This window comes from Chanodichthys erythropterus, chromosome 3 (assembly GCF_024489055.1).
Source record: "Chanodichthys erythropterus isolate Z2021 chromosome 3, ASM2448905v1, whole genome shotgun sequence".
In the NCBI taxonomy this organism is placed as follows: domain Eukaryota; kingdom Metazoa; phylum Chordata; class Actinopteri; order Cypriniformes; family Xenocyprididae; genus Chanodichthys; species Chanodichthys erythropterus.
The window spans coordinates 4753372-4774115 of NC_090223.1; the positions used below are offsets into that span (position 1 = coordinate 4753372).

Sequence of the window (20744 nt, forward strand, 5' to 3'; positions counted from 1 at the left end):
ATCAAAATAGGCAAGTATTGTTTTAATGGTATATTTACTTGTGAATGTCCACTTAATGTCCAATGTAGTGTGATTAACAAGACTATTGAATACGGATGTCCGAATGTGCGAATATAAAACCAACTTTACCCAAGTTCGAATCTGGCCCCCTTTTAAAAAAATTTGGACACCCCTGATCTAAAATAAAAGAGCTAAAATAATATTTAGTTTGACCTGATGTTGACAATCAATATGAAAGTTTCTCAAAGCTCCACTTTCTGACTGGAAAAAAATTATATTTTTCATAGTTTGACTGTTTCTCTAAATGTGCAGAAGTGCTTGAATCTTTCTAACATGAATGTTGTTCAGCATCATGAATGAATGAAGAATAAACACCAACCTCTTTGTTCTTCAGTATCTTCAGTGTGTTTCATTCTGCAGGGTTCTGGATCACTCATGTTCTCACTGTCCTCTTTAATAAACTCAGTCTTTGCAGATTTCAGCTCTTCCTGATGCTCTGATGCTCGTCTGATGGGAATATTCCAGCATTTATTGATGAACTGCTGTGGGAGGAGCTTCACTGATGTGTGTGATGTGGGAGGAGCTGATCTGCCAAAATCAAAAATATATCATCAACGGAGTTTGTTTTTATACTAATTGAATTATGTCTATCTGTTCTATTGTAAAGTAACTGATGCTAATTCACAAATTCATTTTATTGTTTACCCAAACATTATTCTGTTTCTTTATTGAAATATAGACAGATATCTAAAATTTGGAAAATAAAATAAATTCTTCCAAATGTAAATAAGGAAAAGAAATGAAGCATAAAGAGAGAAATAACTGTTTATTTTTATAGTAATCAAATCCCCTCAGTCTGTTGACAGCAATGAAATGAGCTTTAAGTGTCAATTTACAGCAGATCTGAAGACATCAGCATAATAAATGAGGTGAAAACAGGAACTATTGACATGAAATAAAGAGTGTTTTCAGCAGTTTCTCTGTTAATATTGATGATCCTCAGACTATCAACACTCATTCAACAAGACATTCAGATCATCTCACTTTATTCTGAGTGTTTGCTGTTAGAAACTGATTATTTGAGTCAGGATATATGAGAAAAGACTATAAAACTGCTCTATTGAAAGACAATACTGATATTTCTCATATTTTGATATTATAACAACATTGATTGTAATAAAGTAATTAGATCTTTAACATGGAACAGTTTTTATGTGCAGAAACTGAAAACTCTCCCCGTCTCAGACTTATATTTATATGCTCATTTAGCTAAAACTATCATAAACGTTTTGATTTTAATTTTAGTATGATGTTATTACACAGTGTGTTATATATAATTATATGTTTTATTTATAATGATGTAATTTAAAAGAACAGAATTGTGTGGTCTGTTCAAATGAAATGTGTGTTAATTTATCTTTAGTTTCTTCTTTTCTCACAGTGATGGAGTGTGAAAGCAGGAGATACCAACACAAGCTCTACAGATGAGCCTGATATGAAACACCAAAAACAATCCTGAGGAGTTTAAATGTGTGATGATGAACAAAGCTCATATTAATCTCCAGATAATACTACATAAATATAACAAAACATATTCAAATGTCATATATATTGTCAGTCGGTGAGTGTTTTTATCATTCAGCTTTAACCCTGTGATTATTCAGGTAGGGTCAGGATAGTCAGATCTGCCTCAATCATAAAGTTCTCACCGCTGCAGGCTGAAGATCTTCAGGAATGATGGAGAAACTCTCCTGTGCTTCTGTTTTGAGCCTCAGTTTAAGGAAAGTCTCACAGGAGGCGGTCATAACAATAAAAACACTGATTTCAGTGGTTACGATATAAAGAAGATACAACTTAAATCAGCTTAAGCTAAAAATCTCTATAATCTACACTTAATGCAGTTGATCTGAGGAAACCTTTCACTCCTCAGACTCTCATTCTGGTTTATATTTCTGAAAACTCATTTTAGTGTATTTCATTAACAGTGAGTTTACACTTTAATTCTTCCTCTCTAATCTACATGTAGCCTTTACTGGACAAACTGTGATCCGTATGGGTTTAATACTGAACACTGCTTTGATATCTTATATACGGGATAACAGTATTATCTTTCAATAGAGCAGTTATTTCATAGTCTTTTCTCGTATACCCTGAATCAAATAATCAATGTTGATAGTCTGAGGATCATCAATATTAACAGAGCTGCTGATAAAACTCTTCATTTTGTGAGGATTATTGGCTATTTTTGACCAATAATTGGAACAAAACACATGTTGAAGGATAATGAGCAAAGTTAAGTTATTTATCTCACTCCAATATAAATAATCAATCTTTCTTTTAACTAATAGAACTAAAGATAAGATTAAACCAGAATAAAGAAAGTTATAATCACTTTAGCTTTCAGCATTATCAGTAACAAGTGGAAAGATTCTCAAAGCCTTTAAAGCCGGAAAAGTTGTAGAACTGAACAACATATTGTTTAGAAAAAAAAAATACCTACACCAAAATTAACTTACAGGAGACCAGAAGACCATAAACCTGAAGGATAATGGCTGGTGATCAAGAGAGAGAGAGAGAGAGTGCATTAACATATTCCCCTCAATGAATGTTTCAGCAGTATTATCTAGTTCATTAGGATACTTTAATATCTCTATTAAGTTCAGCACAGTTCTGTTCAGTTTATAAATTAAATGTTAAATGAGACCAAACATGTTTGAAGACACTAGTAGATCAATAGTATGTAGTGAAGAAGCGTGTGTCCTGTGAAGATGGCACAGTTTAGAGGTGTAAGAGACACAACAGTCCTCAATCAGCATAATGACGATCCCCTCGCATCTGATTCAGAGCATTAGCATACTGTAATGATGATGAAGGCCATTGTCCCACATTTAATTCACATGAATACTTTTAAAGTGATAACAGCTGTGCTAGGACAGTCAAGAGCTCAACCCATATTTCATGTCAGTAGTTCCTGTTTTCACCTCATTTATTATGCTGATGTCTTCAGATCTGCTGTAAATGGACACTTAAACTAATTTCATTGCTGTCAACAGACTGAAGGGATTTGATGACTACAGATATGTGTGTTTATTCCTGTGTTTATGTTAAAGTCTGCGTGAACCGGAAGTTGCAAACGACTTTTCTCCAGTGTTGTGACGTATATCTAAGTGAAACAGAATATTGAATAGAGGGCAGAGTTTTACGTTAGCGCTCCTCCTCTCCATCTTTCGCTCATTGCAGACAAACGGTTGCAGAGGAGTGGTTGGCGCATTTTCAACCCAAGCCGTCAAACTGACGTAATCAGAGAAGAAAAGCCATTCCAGACCAAAAGTAACATTTCAGATTTTGATTAAAGATTACCGTGACAAACAATTTCTTTCTGTGTTTTAACTTGCACGGATTAATTGTTCACCACAAGACTAGTAATATGCACTAACAAAGTAAATAGGGTCGATTTTGATTTCATAATGTTTTTCCAGTGAAGCTCATCCCACAGCAGTTCCCACATAAGTGAAGTGGTTCCCCCACAGAAGTGGCAGAAGCCATGAAACTGGCAATTTTATTCAAAGATTAATCAGTTCAACTTTAAAGTAGTTTCACAGACACTCAGTATCTGGTGAGTTTGAGCAATCTGGGACATTTTAGTCTTCTGTAGTTCATTGTGATTGTCAGATGAACCAATCGGATTGAATAAGATTGTTAAAATGATGGAGCAAGAAAAGAACACATCAGAGGTTTGCTGTCTCACATTATGCCAATTCACTCAGAGATTCAGGTTTATTATAGCAATAAGAAAACAATGACAGTTTTACATTTTTCTTTGATCTGAATATCCAGGATATAAGAATATACAGAATTATAAAATTATAAAAGAATATTCCGAATTATAAAATGAAACTGACATCACGAAAGCAGGTAATATATGATGAAATAAGCTGACAGGGTTTTAAAAGACAGGAACAGTAACAATTTATCCAATTTTATGCCATAAGATAAAAAAAAAGTAAATGCATGACAAAATTAGATGAACCCTTTTATTCACAAAGAACAGTGCTCTTCTCAAGGCATGGGATATCATTCCAGTTACTCAGGGAGTGTATTGGATTCATAATAACACAGTCCTCATTTCCATTATTGTTACTCGGCTCACCTCTCATCCAGAACCTGAATAACAGAATAGAACCCCAAATTCACGAGTCAGCCATTCAAAAGTAAACTAAAGCAGTACAGAAGCAAGAGTGGAAGTAAACAGAGAAGTAAAAGAGAGATGAAGTTGAGTTTTATTCTAAAATAATGTATTTGTTGGAAGAGTCTTTGATTGTGGTTGTACTTGTGTCTTCAGCTGTTTTAGGTAAAGGTTATGAAATATTAATAAAATATACTCAGTAGTTGTCTGTGAGTGTTTTAGCACTTACCCTCGATTGAGTGGTGTATTATCCACCCATTTCATGTTGCCTTCGATCTCTAAGTCATTCAATCCAATCCACACGGACACATGCATCTTCCCCCTGACAAATGAAGATACCATCCTCTGTGTGTGAACAAAAACATGAATAAGTGTGATTCCTCTCTTTCATTAACAGACACTCCCCTTACAGAAACAAAATATGTTTCTGTTTATTTATGATCAATATATTAAATGGTTTAATTATATTGAAAAACTATAAAACAATATATTCTGTTAATATATTACAATATGTTGAATAATACATAATACAATGCCGCTTTTCATATGTTGAAAAATATGTTACTATATATTTACTATCACTGTAAAATGTAATTAGTTGAGTATAGTTAGAGAACTTGAGGAAACCAATTGCCTTACATTTCTAAATCATGTTTAACTCAAAGTTGTAACTTGTTGTTTCTTTAGACACTTTCCAAATCATGTACTACCAGTTGTAATGATTTCTCAGAGTATTTTTGTTATGTGCATCTGTCTTGTATCTACTATTCTTTGTGTTTGTTGTTAATACTATCCATTTTCTATGTTGTTTACTCCATACTACGCTATATGTCTCTATTTTTTTTATAATTTCTGTTTCTGGACTGGACAAATGTCTACTATCCACTTAATTGGGTATGTTAAATGACTCTGTCATGTTATTGTAAAGCATCCTTGAACTTGGGAAAGGAGCTAAATAAATTAAACATTATTATTATTATTATTAATAATGCAAAGTCATACAAATATGTATCGCCGTCGATATTGAACGCGATATTGCGTGGCTTATCAGTGATCTACGGTTCTGTCTATTAAATGCCGCTCCATTTGAAAGCAGGTGATGGCGATTTAGCGGTAATCAGGGAACCGGCTTTACTGAAGAAATGCGCGTGACAAAAGCATTCGATACATCGCCCAGCCCTACTATATATAGACACATGCAGACATCAAGAATCAGCATATGACTCTTAAAAATGACTCTTCATGCTGCAATGCATGCTGGGTGTAACTGACAGAGAAGTCAGTTTATATTTCATGCTTATTTAATTATTTTATAAATGTTTTGCTAAAGATCTTTTAATTTGAAACTGCTTGGTAAAGAGCGGTTTGAAGGGAGACTTTTATTATGAAAGCACGGCGTGAATCAGGAAGAAAGATGTCTGCACCGCATGGAAAGATGATGCATTTTCCACATTTGTAAATGTTTATATCAATTCATCTGGAGTTAAAAAGGATATCAGATGCAAGATTAAGTTCTCCTTTGGTAATAACCAGCCAATGAAGTAAGTTTTTCATTTATATTGTATGTGATTGATGTGGATTGTGTTGCTATGTGGAAAAGAGCAATATCTGTGCAAAGACTATAGTTATGCTGTTAAAGTGAATTTAACTCTGATTAAAAGGTTTACAAAGAAAATGTTTATTTATTTTATTTATGTATGTCCTTTATATTCTTTATTTCAACTTTATTTTTGAGTATTTAGTTCTCACAGCAACTTGAGTTGGAAGCAGTCAATAAATTGCCAGTCATCAGATAATCTATTATTGAATAGAATGTATTATTCAATATATTATTTTAAATTGTTTATATAATTTAATATATTGATCAAAAATAAGTGAATAATACTATATTCCTTCCACAAAGATCACTTGCACAAACCCACCTGCTTCTCAAAACTCTTGATAATGACCAGATCTCCACCATGATTCTTGCAAAACTGTTCTCCATCAGACCAGGTCATCGGTTCCGGGGAGATGAAAAACCCATCCAAGCTAAACACATTTCCTAACAAAAACACATAATTTGTAACTGAATGTATTAATGATTCTGTTAAAACGCTCTGTTTGAAGGAGTCCAGGTTGTCTTGCTCCAGACGCAGTCGTATGCAAATGATTGTGCCCCTGTGACGTCACATAACATCTCTGTTCCAAACTAGGCTTTTTTTACTGCTTGATTACATTAATGCTTTTTTATTGATGACGAGGATGTTTTAAGTTATGGAACTTGTAGGATGCAATAATGATACAAAGACCTCTTATATGACAAAAGACCAAAGAAAATGTGATTTCTCATGTCATGACCCCTTTAAATCTGGGTACTTTTACTTAAATTTGAGTACATTTCTAATGAAAAACTTTTACTTTGTTACGCTGGGGGACGTTCCTCTTGTTACTTTATTTTAATGCATGTTAAGAAATAAATAAGTTATTCTAATTGGTTTGAATGATTTGCTGAGATCGTCTGAATCATCTGAAGCGGTCGTAACAGGAAATTTAAGAAAACCAGGAGCGTTGGACGAAGTGCCAGTGGATCTAGAGTCAATTGAAAACAAATCTGCAAATGCATCCTATTGTTTGCCAGCGATGAAGATATTTATTGGGCCTAGTTGAACATCTGCGTTTGCTGTCTCTGAACGACTCAGGTAGGCTTCAGCTCCATTCGATTACATTTCAAGTAATATAACACCACTACTACAAAGTATGGCATTACCAGTTTTTTGAATACCTTCACTACCATTGTTTACAGAGTATGAAATGATCAAATGAACACCCGTCAATGGGTATTGCACAGTGGCAGCGACCTGTATTACTTTTACTCGAGTAAACATTTACTTGTACTTTTACTTGAGTACAGTTCTTGCATACTCTACCCACCTCTGCTAACTTACTATTTTCCATTTAAGCAGTAATATATTGTAGGAAACAACATCAAAGCCGACACTCAGAGACTGTCTGAAATCAGAACCTATACCCTCATTCACTATTCCCTACAATTTACTATAGTCCACCTAATGAAGTGAGTGAACAAGTGAATTCAGACACTGAGAAAGATGTCATATGTTACTATGAAAATCTTAAAGGGGTAGTTCACCCAAAAATGAAAATTTGATGTTTATCTGCTTACCCCCAGCGCATCCAAGATGTAGGTGACTTTGTTTCTTCAGTAGAACACAAATGATGATTTTTAACTCCAACCGCTGCCGTCTGTCAGTCAAATAATGGGAGTGGATGGGGACTTCTGCTATAAGAGTAAATAAAACTTGCACAGACAAATCCAAATTAGAGAAACCGAACAGTATTTATATCATTTTTTTACCTCTAAAACACCACTATGTCCAACTGCGTTCAGCACTCGGTTAGTGAGGTCTGATCGCGCTCTGACAGCGGCAGTGATGTCTGACACTCATTGAAGTATATGCGCGAGACATCACTGCCGCTGTCAGAACGCGATCAGACCTTACTAACCGAGTGCTGAACGCAGTTGGACATAGTGGTGTTTTAGAGGTAAAAAATGATATAAATACTGTTCGGTTTCTCGCACAAACCAATCGTTTCGTGTCTTAGGACATCAATGTGTCGTCACGAGCTGCAGGGTTTAATTTGGATTTGTCTGAGCAAGTTTTATAGACGATGTTCCCATCCACTGCCATTATTTGACTGACAGAAGGCAGCGGTTGGAGTTAAAAATCATCATTTGTGTTTTACTGAAGAAACAAAGTCACCTACATCTTGGATGCGCTGGGGGTAAGCAGATAAACATCAAATTTTCATTTTTGGGTGAACTATCCCTTTTTAATAGTTACTTGAGTAAGAGTAAAAAAGTATTCAATGAAAAAACTACTCAAGTAGCTAGTTACTAATATAAAAAAGAGACGAGCAGAAACACAATGCTACATCTGACTTCAGCCACAGCCTTAGATAAAATCAACTGAAGATAAAAGAAACTGAATCTCTGAAGATCTGAGGATTAAACGACTCCACAAACAGCATTACCAGCTTCACTTATTACTAGCCAGATTGACTTTATTCCAGAAGTTCCTACTGAGAATTAACAGATGTTCAAATGTTATGCTATTTTATAGAAAATGTTTTGTTTGAAGTCACCATTACTGCAAATAATGTTGCTTTAGTTTAGCTCTTGACTTTTTTACATTAGTTTTTCTTTGGCTGTTGTAACAGTATTTTTATAAAATATGGATTGATGAATACATAATCATCATGTAGTGGTCTGATAAATGATCTTATAAGTTTAATCTTTGATTATGTAGGTGATGTGCTACTTTATTTATAGCAGCCCTGTGTTTCTACAGCACAAGATCCAACAGTGTTATTTTTAAAAGAGATTCTGTGAAAAAAAAGAAAAAAAAAAATTAACTACTTTGTCATTTAAACGCACACAGATATTAAGAATAAACATGAGAATCTCAACAATAGTGACAATCAAGAAAATCAGATAAAAAGATCAACTCTGAATATCACAAAACAAGCTACTTAAAAAGTCACAACAAAAACAGCAAAAGTAAAAATAAATGAAAATACTAAGATAGTTAAGCTGCATAAATTATTCATGCCACAGTTCATGCTGGGAGACATGGATGGTTTTTGATTGGTGGTACCCAGCATGCACTGCAACATTAGGCTTTAGGCTTGTTCAAGATGCATCGGCGCTGCACAGATTAATCGCCGCATGACATCAAACTACCGCGAGAGCGTTCGGAGAGAATACGACTTCTCATGCTTATGAATCTCTGTCGCGGCACTTTGATGTCATACACCGATCGGTCTGCGCAGCACCAATGCATCTTGATCAAGCCTGTTATCTTGATTGTCAACATTGTTGAGATTAATATGTTGATTCTTGATGTCTGTGTGTGTTCAAGTGATGAAGTAGCTTGAAATTTTTTCTGCAAAATAACCTTTAAAAATCCTTCAGATTAAATTAACACAGTTGGAGCTCATGCTGCAGAATCACAGGTCTACTATAATCAATAATACAAAATTGTAGTACAGTCGTATAATCGGATATCAGACTTTAAATAAGACCAGTGGTTCAGGTCATCACATGATAATTGTATATGTCCAAACATAACCAACAACACCTGGTCATGTTTTCTTTTTGGCTTTTTTCCTATAACAAATGCGCTTTATAAACACTCAGTTAAAGCAACCAGAGAAAAAAAAAAATTATGTTAAAATATCAAGGATCATGAGCCCAACTAGAGCATACACTGATCACCATCAAAATATTATTCATCAAACCAAAATATTATTCTCAATAAAACATCAACATCTAAATCTACCCGATTTTCATTCTCAACCAAAATTTCATGTCCGACCAACATTAGTGTTGTTGGAGTCCAACATCTTCCTGACACTACACTGCGTTCCAAATTATTATGCAAGTGACATATCGGTAAGATTTCAGTATAATAAACATTCAGATTTTAGTTTTTCTAAGAAAATGTTTGTTTGTTTATTTATCCATGTCTTTTTAGATAACTGGTATCAATCTCAGACAAAATAATTAGCCAGGACTATGGAAACCCTACTTAGAGAGGTTGTTCCACATTATTAAGCAAGTCACAGTTCTCATGCAATATGGGGAGGAAGAAATATCTTTCTGAAGATGAAAAGCATGAAATGGTGCAATGTTGTGCAAAAGGCATGAAAACAACTAATATTGTGTGAAACTGAATGGAGATTATCGAATTATCATAAGATTTGTGAGTGATTTAGAGCACAGCAGAACTCGGTCAGATAAAGGCTTATTAATGAAAGTTCCTATCAAAAAAATTAATTGTATTAAAAGGGCAGCTATAAAAAAAGCCAGTGTTGAGCAGCAAACAGGTATTTGAAGATTCTGCTGTGCTCTAAATCACTCACAAATCTTATGATAATTTGATAATTTCCACACAATATTAGTTGTTTTCATGCCTTTTGCACAACATTGCACCATTTCATGCTTTTCATCTTCAGAAAGATCTTTCTTCCTCCCCATATTGCATGAGAACTGTGACTTGCTTAATAATGTGGAACAACCTCTAAGTAGGGTTTCCATAGATCTGGTGAATTATTTTGTCTGAGATTGATACCAGTTATCTAAAAAGACATGGATAAATAAACAAACAAACATTTTCTTAGAAAAACTAAAATCTGAATGTTTATTCTACTGAAATCTTACTGATTTGTCTCTTGCATAATAATTTGGAACGCAGTGTACATTGACATACTGTGCTTTCTGGGTGTGAATGAGACGGCTTGAGAGTCACATCAGTTAAGTATTCATAAAAATGTGAAGATGACACTTACTGGAAGGGGGAGCGCTAAGAGAAACGCTAACAGGGTCACTGGCTTCACTCAATCCCACTTTAGCAACGATCTTGTAGTGGATCACGTAATGCTTTCCAGACTCTAATCCAGTCAGAGTAATGTCTTCATCATATGTGTCTATAAAAAGCCATGGTTCCTCAGCTCCAGAATGTGATTTCACCTGCTTGTACTCCACTCTGTACTGCACTCTCTCTCCAGATGAAGACTTCTGCAGTTTATAGGTCACACCTTGGGGCAGGACTTTCTTCACTATTGGTGGGGATGGCTTGGACATGGGCTGGAACTGTGTGTCTGTCAGTTCCCCTTTTTTATACAGATAGATGGAGCCTCCTGCAATGGAGGGATTGGGGATGGCAGAAATAATGAAGCGGATACTCTTATCATCTTTATTGGCTTCTGCAAACCTCCTGAATTGAGACACATTCTCTATCATCTTTATTATGACTTTGGGATCATTGAACCACTTTCTGAGAGATTTCACAGAAAACGTATTATTACTCCCGTCTAGCTCTTTATGCCTGTCAGATTCCAGAAACTCTTTCAGGGTTGAAAGATATGGGTCTTCATACTTCAGAGATGTGAACGTGAAACACACCACTGCATCAACGTTACGATAAAAGAAAATGGTCATGGGAAAGTATGAGCCTTCAATTTTGATCCCTTCCAATGACTCAGTGACCGAACTCAAGAGGTCAAGTTCAGACTTTGCACCATGTAACCAGTGGTTAAGCATGTCAGCATTGAATGGGGATCTGCTGTGCTTCTTCAGGAATTCTTCCAGAGACTTCTCCTCCATCTTTCCTCCTCGAATAGCAGGTAAGATCCTGCCCACTTCTCCCAGAAGCCTTGACTTGTAAATCATAAACGACTCCTGATATGAGTGCAGCCTCTTTTTAATGTCACTGAAGGCATTGACCATTGCACTTTTGATCAGGTCATTGTATGTCCTCTCTGCTTCTCCCAGCTCCTCGATTATATCTTCAATACTGGAAACCAGACTTGTAGTGATTTCTCTCTCCAGCTGAGCTGCTTTATTGTCCAGTAGATGAAGAGGATAAAGCCAGACTTTTATCGGAACCACACTATTTGGATTCTCCTTTATCAGTTCGGGAAGCTTCTTGTATGTCTGTATGGCTTCTACGTATGTGGTGGGGTTCTGCTCAAGTAAGAAGTCCCCATAAAATGTGCAGATGGTATTCTCAACAATTTTCTTGTCATCTTCATTCATATTTACAGATCCTTCTCCATCAATGGAAAATGAAGAAATGCTCTGGACCATGACATTCAATTTTCCTTCAATCTCCTGCTTTTTTTCTTCATCTGAAATTGTCCGATCAAATACCATGATGGCCTGAGCTCCATACAGCACAGCAACGACCACATGAGTTGCAGTTTTCTGGTCAAACACCTGAGGGTAGGTGATCTGGCTCAGCTGGGACATTGTGAGATGTTCATATCTTGTGGTTACACTGTAATACATTGTAACTCTGGACTGTTGGTGTGAGGATTTGGTGTCATGCAGGAACTTGCCAGATCCTCCCACCTCCACCAGCCCTCCCAAGAAACTGGCCTTCAGAGAAGCACTTACATCCAGGAGGCTGGACTTACTAGAAAGAGAGTCAGAGCTACTAAACTTCTCTTTAGTTCGGTACTGTGGATGAATGTTCACATTTTCATTCAGTGATTTTGTATCCCAGAGAGTAACACCTGAAATGAATAATGGCTTTAACAATTACTATATTTATGAGAAAGTGATGAATTGTTGTAAATGTGCAGGCTTTATAATATTGTCACACAAAGACTTGTAATTGGTGATTCAACATTTGGTGGAAAAAAAAAAATATTTAAATTATTTTTTTTAGGTAGATACACCACCTGGAATGAAGGTATCTTCACGGCAGTCGTAAAGCATACCAAGAGACAGAGGTCTTCCTAGGGCTGCAACTTCAATTGGCCATGGACATAATAAAGAAAAAAGGAAAAAAAGAAAATATTTATAACACATTTCTCCATCATAATAATAATGAATACAGTTCAATGCTGTAGAAATCCATTATAAATAAAATTAAAGCTGTGAGCAGCGATGAAAAGACCCTTGCACCGCCACCCGGTTGCTTTAGGAAGACAAAGCACGGTGGGCAATATGCATTTAAGTATATAAATATAGGAGGACAACATCAGTCATTTCTATTTGCCACACTTCCTGCTGCCAGCTGGTGGCGCTATGACTATAACTAAATTTTTTAGTTTGTAGATGTCTTCAGGCTAGGGCACTTATCAAACCTACAGTTTGAGGCAGAATTTTACATTGTCAAGTCAAGTCAAATTTATTTATATAGCGCTTTTACAATTGGTAATTGTTTCAAAGCAGCTTTACATATTAGAAGCACAGAAAAAAAGGAAGTGGTTAAAAATAAGCTGTACAAACAAGCGTGGTAATATGTAACATATACAAGATGGTGCTACATTAAGCCAAAGTCGGCTGACTCCCAGGGGTGGAAAAAACCCCCTAGGAGAAAAACCCAGCGTGCTAACACTGGGGAAAAAGGTCCTAGGAGGGAAAAAACCCCTTGGAAGATATATATAATATATGTAAATGGATATGGAGATCAAAATCTGAATTATACATTTTATTATAGAGATTAAAAATAGATTACATTGTATGCTCGAGTTACAACAACTTCCTGTTTCATGATAATAATAGCATGCTTTAGCACTCAGCTAAGAGTTGCTACCATTTTTTAGAATGTTTCTAGCATGTTTAGCACTCAATGGCATATTTTAGTAAGTTGCTAGTAGTGCACCACAGTGTTAAACACATCACTTCCTGTTGCCAGTGGATGGCGCTATTACTATAACTGAACATTGTCATTTAGATGTGTTTAGGGGAGGACTGTTCTCAAACATGTGAAGTTTGGAGCAGATCGGACATTGCATGCCTGAGTTACAACAATTTTCTGTTTCATGGCGTTAATCACATGCATTAGTATTTAGCCAAGTGTTTCATTTAAAGTGTTTCTAGCATGTTTGGTACTTCATGGCATATTGCAATGTGTTACTAGGAGTGAATTACAGTGTAAAGCATGCCATTTCCTGTTGCCAGCAGGTGGCGCTATGACTAACTGAACATTGTCGTATAGATGTCTTCAGGCCAGGACTCTTATCACACATGTGAAGTTTGGGACAGATCGGACATAGTATGCCTGAGTAACAACAGCTTCCTCTTTCATGGCGAAACATCGAAATTTGCCAGGCCGCCACGGACACGCCCTTTAGTGAAAACTCAATATCTTCACAAGTTAACTTTGCAAAGCCCTTTAGATTAGACTGAACATATATGATGTTGATCTGATTCAAGCTCTAGGAGGAGTTTGTTGAAGTACAACAAACAAATGGCAAAACTGCAAACATTTTGCAAAGAAAATTCAAAATATCTCACTTCCTGTTGGGTTTTCAGATTTTGCACCCATGGACTTTTTTTGTAGGTATCAGGCTGATAGATGTGTCTACCGAATTTCATCTTGTACGTGAAACATAACGTGAAGGGCGCTTAATTTAAATTTTGACGCTTCTGATGCGTGTACGAAGTTTCATGAGTTTTTGAGTATGTCTAAGCCCTCAAAAATGCGATTCATTTCGGAGAAGAAGAATAACTGAGCAAGCAATTACAATAGTGTCCTCACACCATCAGTGCTCAGGCCCTAAAAATATAGCTGCAGAGGGACTACAGGATCAAGCTAACAACATCCAATAAGCACACAAAATCATATAAAATGCAAAAAGACAACTCATTTCCTTTTTTTATTTTTCAACAAACAATTTAGGATCATACTAGGTAAGATTTAGTCACAGAACCTCTGAGACCTAGACCAGCACTTTCCATGTTACGCCACCAGGCTGATGAAACAGAGAAGTGCCAAAGGCCATGTACACACTGTAAGTTTCAGGAGTGACAACCACATTTAAATGCGGGAATTATGGAGTCAAATTAATGCCTTAAAGTTTTGCACAAAAATAAAGTTTTGCAAAACAAAAAAAAAAGAATTGAGCAATAAAAAAATGTTTTGCAAACAAAAATAAAGAATTGCAAAGGAAAAATAAAGTATTGAGCGGAAAAAAATAAGTTTTGCAAACAAAAATAATAAATTGCAAAATAAAATAAAGTAGTGCAAAAATAAAAATATAATCAATTACAAAAATCAATGACAGCTGTAATCCTATTTTATCTTTGCCACATATATTTCATGCTCAAACCTACTGAATCATTTGCAGCGCTCATTTTATTCTGCGTTTAATTTGAATACTTAATTACATTTTTTGCTTTGGTCCCACTTTATATGCCACTATGTACTAACATTTAAACGAATCATTTGATATATGCACTTATATTGTCTACAACATGTTTTTACATTATACTTGTATTTTAAAAGATTACACTGTTGACCCTTCCCTATTTTTTGATGTACATACAGAGTAGTTAAGGACACCTAATATAAAGTGGGACCAGTACTTTTGTACTTTTACTTAAGTAAAATCGAAAAGGAGTATGTAATACATTTACTGGAGTAATATTTTATTAGGGTATCTGTACTTTGACTTGATTTGTGCTCCGCTGCTGGTTTTGTTCATGGCTTTTTGTTAAAGGGGTGGTTCAGTGTTTTTTTTCTAGGCTTGATTGTGTTTTTGGGGCACAGTTTAACATGTCTTAATGCTTTGTTTTTTTGAAAACGCTGTATTTTTAATATATTTTACCTTTATTCTACACCTCTGTTTCCACTGTCATATGAACGGCTCGTTTGACTTCCTGCTTCTATGAAGCCACTCCCTCCGACATACGCAGTGTGCCCAGATTGGTTAGCAGGTTGGTAGCTGGCCCAGTGTGTCGTGATTCGCTGAAGCGTCCGGAAATGCCACGCCCCTTACCATACGTTGTTACGCACTTAGGTGGAAAGTAAATAATAGCGCCTATATTGCTGTATCAAATTGAGCCGAATCAGACCCAGATGAAGAGGGTCAGGCAGAACCTCTGCAATCACAGCTTTTAAAGGACGTTTATGGATGGTATTTCATTTAGTATTTGTGTCAAAGTGTTTAGATAAGCTGTCACTGCTGTTTGTTAGCTTTCAATATACAGTTTTATCCTGATTAAAGCTTCACTGTAGCCAAATACATGACTGAGTAGTTGCATTTTTGTAAAGGTAGCGTTTAATTTATAGCATGAACAACTGTGTGTCTATGAACAGAGACGTTTGTCGGTGTTTGTTGCAGTAGAACGTAGCTGGCTAGCAAAAACGAGTTGCTCTTTGTATATGTCCTAGATGCATTAAAAATAGCAACAGAACTATAACATTACGTTTAAAAGACAAACAATAAAACACACTTACAGTTTGGGAGCGATAAACAGCAGCTTCTGCTTTTAAAGTGGGAACTGTTCCATCTTTCAGTAAAAACCTTTGTGCAAATCCAGCATTGAACTCGTGTAGATTCTGGAAGCTTCTTCAGCGCCGCATCCAGTGTAGAAAATATCACAGATTATAATGAGTTCTATATCTTTTGATGCGTCGCGTCGCACAGCTCGCGTTCGGTGTAAACAACTCTTCTGCTTCCATTATACTGCTCCACATGGCCTCGCCCACTTTGTTGCGTGATCCCGGGGGCGTGTTTATGTTAATAGCAAGGGTTTATGATGTCACCAACCCGGGAAGAAGCTCGTTGTAGTCCAAACCGGTCGTTTTTGTAGGCATTAAACCTCCATAACTTTAAAAGACAATATCTCAGTTTGCATTGAACTTTCACCGCTGTAACTTTGCAGATACTGTTTATGCTCAAGCAGCAACATTACACACTAACTAAAGTTAAAAAAGTGAAATCGCATTCAACCACCCCTTTAAACTCTCTATTGGGGAATTATTTATTTTAAAAATATCCCTATGGAATAAATTAATAAGAAAATACTTCTAAGGACATTGAATCTGCCCTGTCATATTGCTGATCTTTATTCAGCACATTCACATTTTGTAACATCATTCACATCTTACCTTGAGTCTTTGTTCCTTCAATTCTAGCATTCGCCACAGATACGGTTGCCAGCCATAGATATGAATGCAAGTAAATGAAGTTTGGCTGCTTCAGGTACATTGAAAGTGCCACCATCTTAGAACAGTCAGCGAGAAGATCTGTTTGAACAGAAGTCACAGGAGAAGATGCCTCAGTGTCATCAATAAACTGCCTTTGTGTTGAAAATAGGGTGTCACAATATACAGGTATTGATCAATAGTGATATTTAAAAAATGAAATAATGATGTTATGTTAATTCTACATACAGACAGTGTATGATAATAGAGAAAAATAACACTGCTTGGTGATTGTTTAAAATAATAGTCAGTAATGTCGGGCATTGCTGTTTGAGCTGCGTGCGCTGAAACTGAAGGGTGAATGAAAACCGGCATTTCTAGCAGGATAATAAACCAAAAACAAATGCATCCTTTATGAGATTAATCATGTATATACTGTATATGTAACGTAGGCCAGTGAGAGCTGTGGGGGTAAACCTCTCTCCCCTGGCCTCAAGAGGCACACTAGCGACTGATGCTAGAGGCTGTCATCTTTATCCTCCCTGTTAGTGCACCTGCCTCCTATGTCAGAGACACCAGTTTGAATCCTGCTCGGAGCGGGTCATACAGGACCGGTTACATATAAAACATAAATACCAGTGCTTGAAATGGACCAGTACACAGTGTGCATGTAAGTAAGCCTGCCGCACCCTCCCTTCGTCAGGAGCATGTTGAGCATGTTTGGTTTTGGTAAGTCCCAGGAATACCGGTATTTTTATTTTTCCACTTCAAGCACTGATAAAAACAATGTTTCTACTTACATTTGCACAAAAGGATGCAAATGCACAAGTGAACTTCTGTGATCAAGCCAGCTGCAGTTTGAAAACACACAGTTTTTATTAGATTAATGATTTCTGAAGGATCATGTGATGCTGAAAATTCAGCTTTGATCACAGGAATAAATTATATTTTAAAGTGACATACCCAAAAAATTCTTCATACAGTGGACTACTAGTAAAATTGAAAAAAAAACATTGGAACCAAAAATTATTCAGACACTTTTACCTGACCATGTTTTGCTTAAGTGTCATCTGACATAATTAAGGTTACTGTGATCTTGTCCTATTTTATGACCTTAATAAAAAAAATAGTGAATAAACTAAAGAATGAAATGTTGAAGGTGTCTGAATGAATTTTGGTTTGACTGTATATGTTCTTGATGTCGACCCATTTACTTTCAAGTGGAGGACCCTTTTAACAGAGCGGCATCACAGCATATCATCGAGTGGTAAAGGCTTTACCAGTGTGTAACATTGAGATGTCCTCTTGCTTAATCACTTAATTATCTCAATAACGGCAACACTGCTTCCGTGTTACTTTTACTCTCTGTAGTGCGGACTCTACAGCTTTTTGCTGTGAGGTTAAACGGGTTAAAGGTGTAAGATAAAAAGACACATAAGCGAAATGTATATTAACAGTAATAAACTGTAAATTAAGTTTAAAGCAAACAACAAACTAAGTTTACAGTAAGCAAAAACAGTAATATATTGGCAAATCTGCTGCCAGTAGTTTACTGCAAAAATTACTGTGAAGTCACATTGAACTTAATAGAAAAAATTATGTGAACTCAATGAGAGTAAATGTTGAACTGAAGTGTTATTTTGTGTGTTTTTACACACACACGCACACACGTGATGATATAGTGGTAATGTTCTGTAATAGCAGAATTGAAAGTGTTTCTGTTGTCTGAGTTTTGTGAGGTTTACTGCTGTGCTAAAGAGAGGAGATCCTGTGCTTCAGTCCAGCAGAGGAACAACAAACAATGATGATACTGCATGTTGCTTTGCTCTAAAGCTGTAACTGGATAAGTTGAGTTTTAATTTAGTGCAGCTGTGCTGCCAGCATTTTACAGATAAATTACAGGACAATGTTTACAGTAAAAAAAAACTGTTGAAACTTTGCAGGCGAAACTACTGGCAGTTAATAACTGTAAATTTACACTGCAAAGTTTCTCAGTGGCATTTAATATAAATTGAAATATAAATGACAAATAATATACTTTTACATGGTTGAAAACATTACATTTAATTCACACTTAAGTGTTCTTTAATAAAGTATATTATTTGCGTAATAAGTGCACTTTATAAAAGGGTTTGAGCACTTCAGATGATCAATGACAGTTCAGAGGCAATAATGTAGAAGTGGGCGTTGATCTTCTGCAGATGTCATACTGAGACAAAATATGAAATTGTCAAAATAGAGGTTTTTGTCAGCTTAATCTCTATACAAGCTGTTTTTGGACTAACGAGAAATATTCAAGTTTGACTTTCTGGCTTTATTCACCGTACCACAGGTTTCATGGGGGAAAAACTTACTTTATAATTCAATACAAAAAACTTTAGTCATTTCATTAATTATCTCAATATTTTACATTTCCTTATAAAGAAGGATGGTTATCAATTGTTTCAAATCCTATATTATTAAAAAAAAATCCTTCAGTTACTTTGCAGTCTAGTGATGATTTTTAATTTGAATAAAAACATGTCTATGATTCCCCTGTTATGAGCACATTCACACTAACATCACCTGTTCATATTGATTGAAATGATGAATTACCTGGAGTCTCTGTGTGTCCGTGGGAAGTTCAGAGATGAAATCTTCAGGTAAAGTCTTCAACTGAAGTCTGAAGCTCACTGGATTTCTGTACTGATATTTATACTCAGAAAAAACTGTCCTTTACCCTCATGGACCCAAACTCTGCTGGCCCCGAGATGAGATTTGAGATTGGCACATCATCACAGCATTGTGAGCTTACTGTCATTCATGTCTGTGCCAAAAAGACAAGTTTTGTGGTTTAAGACTGCAAACAACTGGTTTTCATTGTGGCAAAGAAGTGGAAGAAAGCAATGACCCAAAAATGAAAATTGGCATAATTTTCGTTCTATATAACATATAAACATATCATTAATAACATATAAACATTGATTATGTGTGATTGTCAATGTTTATATCAACTATGACCGGACCTCACCTTTACAGTTTGTTTGGTAAATTTGGTGACATCTAGTGGTGTCACAATATAATGTTTAATCAGTCAAAACGTCTGTCTGCATTATTCAGCTGCAGCAATCCATATTAAGGATTTCCTGGAATGCCATTTTAATACTTCTATGGGTCTCACTTGTGGACGCATTCCAAGCTAAAAAGTCATCAAGGCACTTCTGAATCCAGTTATCTTTACTTCCTGTCTCATGAGATACCTTCATCTGATTGATTTTTGAATGCAGTATAGATGGATCCTTCGCTGCCTTGATATCCTGCAATCCTGTGCTTTCCACTCGGTGACAGTGGGGCTAAAAAAACCTAAATGGTGTCTGTCCGAAATCAGTCTCGTGAGGTACAATTTCATGTTTTGAATATCAAGTCAATACTGTAAATAATTAACACACCATTGTGTTGTATATGTTTTAAAAATGGAAAGAGTTAAACTACATTTAAAGGTTTATTTCAAGTATATAAAAAAATCCTAAATAGGAACATAGTAATATACATCGGAGCGTTATGAATCAGCGTATCGAATCATGATTCGGATCGCGTGTCAAACTGCTGAAATCACGTGACTTTGGCGCTCTGAACCGCTGATTCGACACGCTGATTCATAACGCTCTGAAGCTTCCTGAAGCAGTGTTTTGAAATCGGCCATCACTATATAAGTCGTTATTTTGTTTTTTTGGTGCACCAAAAATATTCTCGTGGCTTTATAATATTAATATTGAACCACTGTACTCACATGAACTGATTTAAATATGTTTTTAGTACATTAATGGATCTTGAGAGAGGAAATGTCATTGCTCAGGCCTCACTGAGCCATCAGATTTCAACTAAAATATCTTAATTTGTGTTCTGAAGATGAATGAAGGTCTTACGGGTGTGGAACGACATGAGGGTGAGTAATTAATGACAGAATTTCCATTTTTTTGATGAACTAACCCTTTAATGAGAACTTACAAGTATATTTGCACTAAACTAGTAGTTTACTGAATATATCAGTGTAGTTTCATTATATATACTTAAAAAAATAGTAAACTACTAGTATAGCCTACTTATAATCTTATAAGTTTGCTTGTACGGATGCA

General features: G+C 35.8%; 2 protein-coding genes across 2 annotated transcripts in view; one reads left to right on the forward strand and one right to left on the reverse strand.

Moving 5' to 3' along the window:
• The window catches only part of LOC137015101 (zinc finger protein 271-like), a 448677-nt gene that overhangs the window by 24756 nt on the left and 403177 nt on the right, over window positions 1-20744 (forward strand). The window lies entirely within an intron of this gene.
• Window positions 3626-19304, reverse strand: LOC137015287 (cytolytic toxin-alpha-like). Its single transcript, XM_067380151.1, has 7 exons — window positions 19225-19304; window positions 16594-16731; window positions 12431-12499; window positions 10535-12262; window positions 6109-6230; window positions 4416-4531; window positions 3626-4164 (listed from the first exon to the last, which is right to left on the reverse strand). Exons 2-7 carry the CDS (start codon window positions 16706-16708, stop codon window positions 4035-4037), a joined length of 2280 nt encoding a protein of 759 aa, XP_067236252.1. The 5' UTR covers window positions 16709-16731; window positions 19225-19304; the 3' UTR covers window positions 3626-4034.